This window comes from Orycteropus afer, unplaced genomic scaffold, assembly GCF_000298275.1.
Source record: "Orycteropus afer afer isolate SDZICR_OR568_19922 unplaced genomic scaffold, OryAfe1.0 scaffold00040, whole genome shotgun sequence".
In the NCBI taxonomy this organism is placed as follows: Eukaryota; Metazoa; Chordata; class Mammalia; order Tubulidentata; family Orycteropodidae; genus Orycteropus; species Orycteropus afer.
In genome coordinates this window covers 14,947,035-14,948,262 of record NW_006921627.1, presented here as the reverse complement: position 1 = coordinate 14,948,262, position 1,228 = coordinate 14,947,035, and the positions used below count along the sequence as shown (strand labels likewise).

The following is a 1,228-nucleotide window of genomic DNA, read 5'->3' as shown; positions in this document are numbered from 1 at the left end:
TCTGGTTAGCAGTCAAGTGCCTTAGGCACTATGCTACCAGAGCTCCCGTGCATAATATATTTCTTTATTTAGTTTCCATTTGTGCTTATCAAAATATCATGATACTATGGGATCATGCCATAAAATATATTCTTGAAAACTGATTAAATAAAAAAGCATGAAACATTCAATTCTGGAATAGTACTCCATTAATTCTAATATCTCTCTCTATCACTCTATCAATTTCTTCAAAGCTTGAAAACAATGGCCAAGTGATGAAGACTGAAGTCCAGAATGGCCATGTTCTTTTCTACTTGGGTAATGTAAGTTCAGAAATAGTTTTTGCTTTCATGTTTTTATTTTTTCCTTCTGAGCATCATTGGGTGCTTATATTTCTTACAGATATATCCGATAGAATTTAGGATAGGTAAAAAATTAAGGATCACTAACGTAATCATTAAATTGGCAAAGGACTTAAATAGACATTTCACCAAAGAAAACATTCGAATAGCCACCAAACCCATGAAAAGATGCTCAATATCATTAGCTATCATTTCCAAATCAAATTCACAATGAGATATCATTTCACTCTCACTAAGATGGCTATGATTTTTTTAAAAAGAAAAGAACAAATGTTGGTGAACTGTGGGGAAATTGGAACAGTTACCCATTGCTGATGGGAATGCCAAATGGTACAGCTGGTGTAGAAAACAAATGTGGCAGTTCCTCAAAAAACTAAAAATAGAACTACCATATGACCTAGCAATTCTACTCATATGTATACACCCCAAAGACCTGAAAGCAGAGACTCAAACTGAAACTTTTAAACCAATGTTCATTCCAGCACTATTTACAACACCCAAAAGGGGAAAACAAGCTAAATGCCCATCGATAGATGAATGGATAAACAACATAGAGTATACACATACAATTGAATACTACTCAAGCAGTAAGAGAAATGGTCTTGATACATGCTACAAGACAGATGGAAGACATTATGCTGTCTGAAAATAAATCAATCACAAAAGGACAAATATTGTATAGTCTCACTTACATGGAAAGACAAGAAAAGGCAAACATACAGAGAACAAAGTTTATTAGTGTCTACCAGAGCTGGGAGGAACAGGAAAAGGAAGAATTAACAGTGATGGAAATATTGCATTAATTAAGGGTAGGATTGCACAGCCAGTTATTGTAATTGCTGTCAATAAGTTGAACACCTGTAAAAAGTTGAATTAGCAAGAGTTGT

At 34.1% G+C, this 1,228-nt stretch overlaps 1 protein-coding gene across 1 annotated transcript in view; it reads left to right on the top strand.

The window, feature by feature from the left end:
- Window positions 1–1,228, top strand: part of LOC103193917 (ovostatin homolog 2-like) — a 68,811-nt gene that overhangs the window by 59,914 nt on the left and 7,669 nt on the right. The window contains 1 exon segment of the mRNA XM_007937220.1: window positions 234–302. Coding sequence (XP_007935411.1) covers window positions 234–302 — 69 coding nt within the window.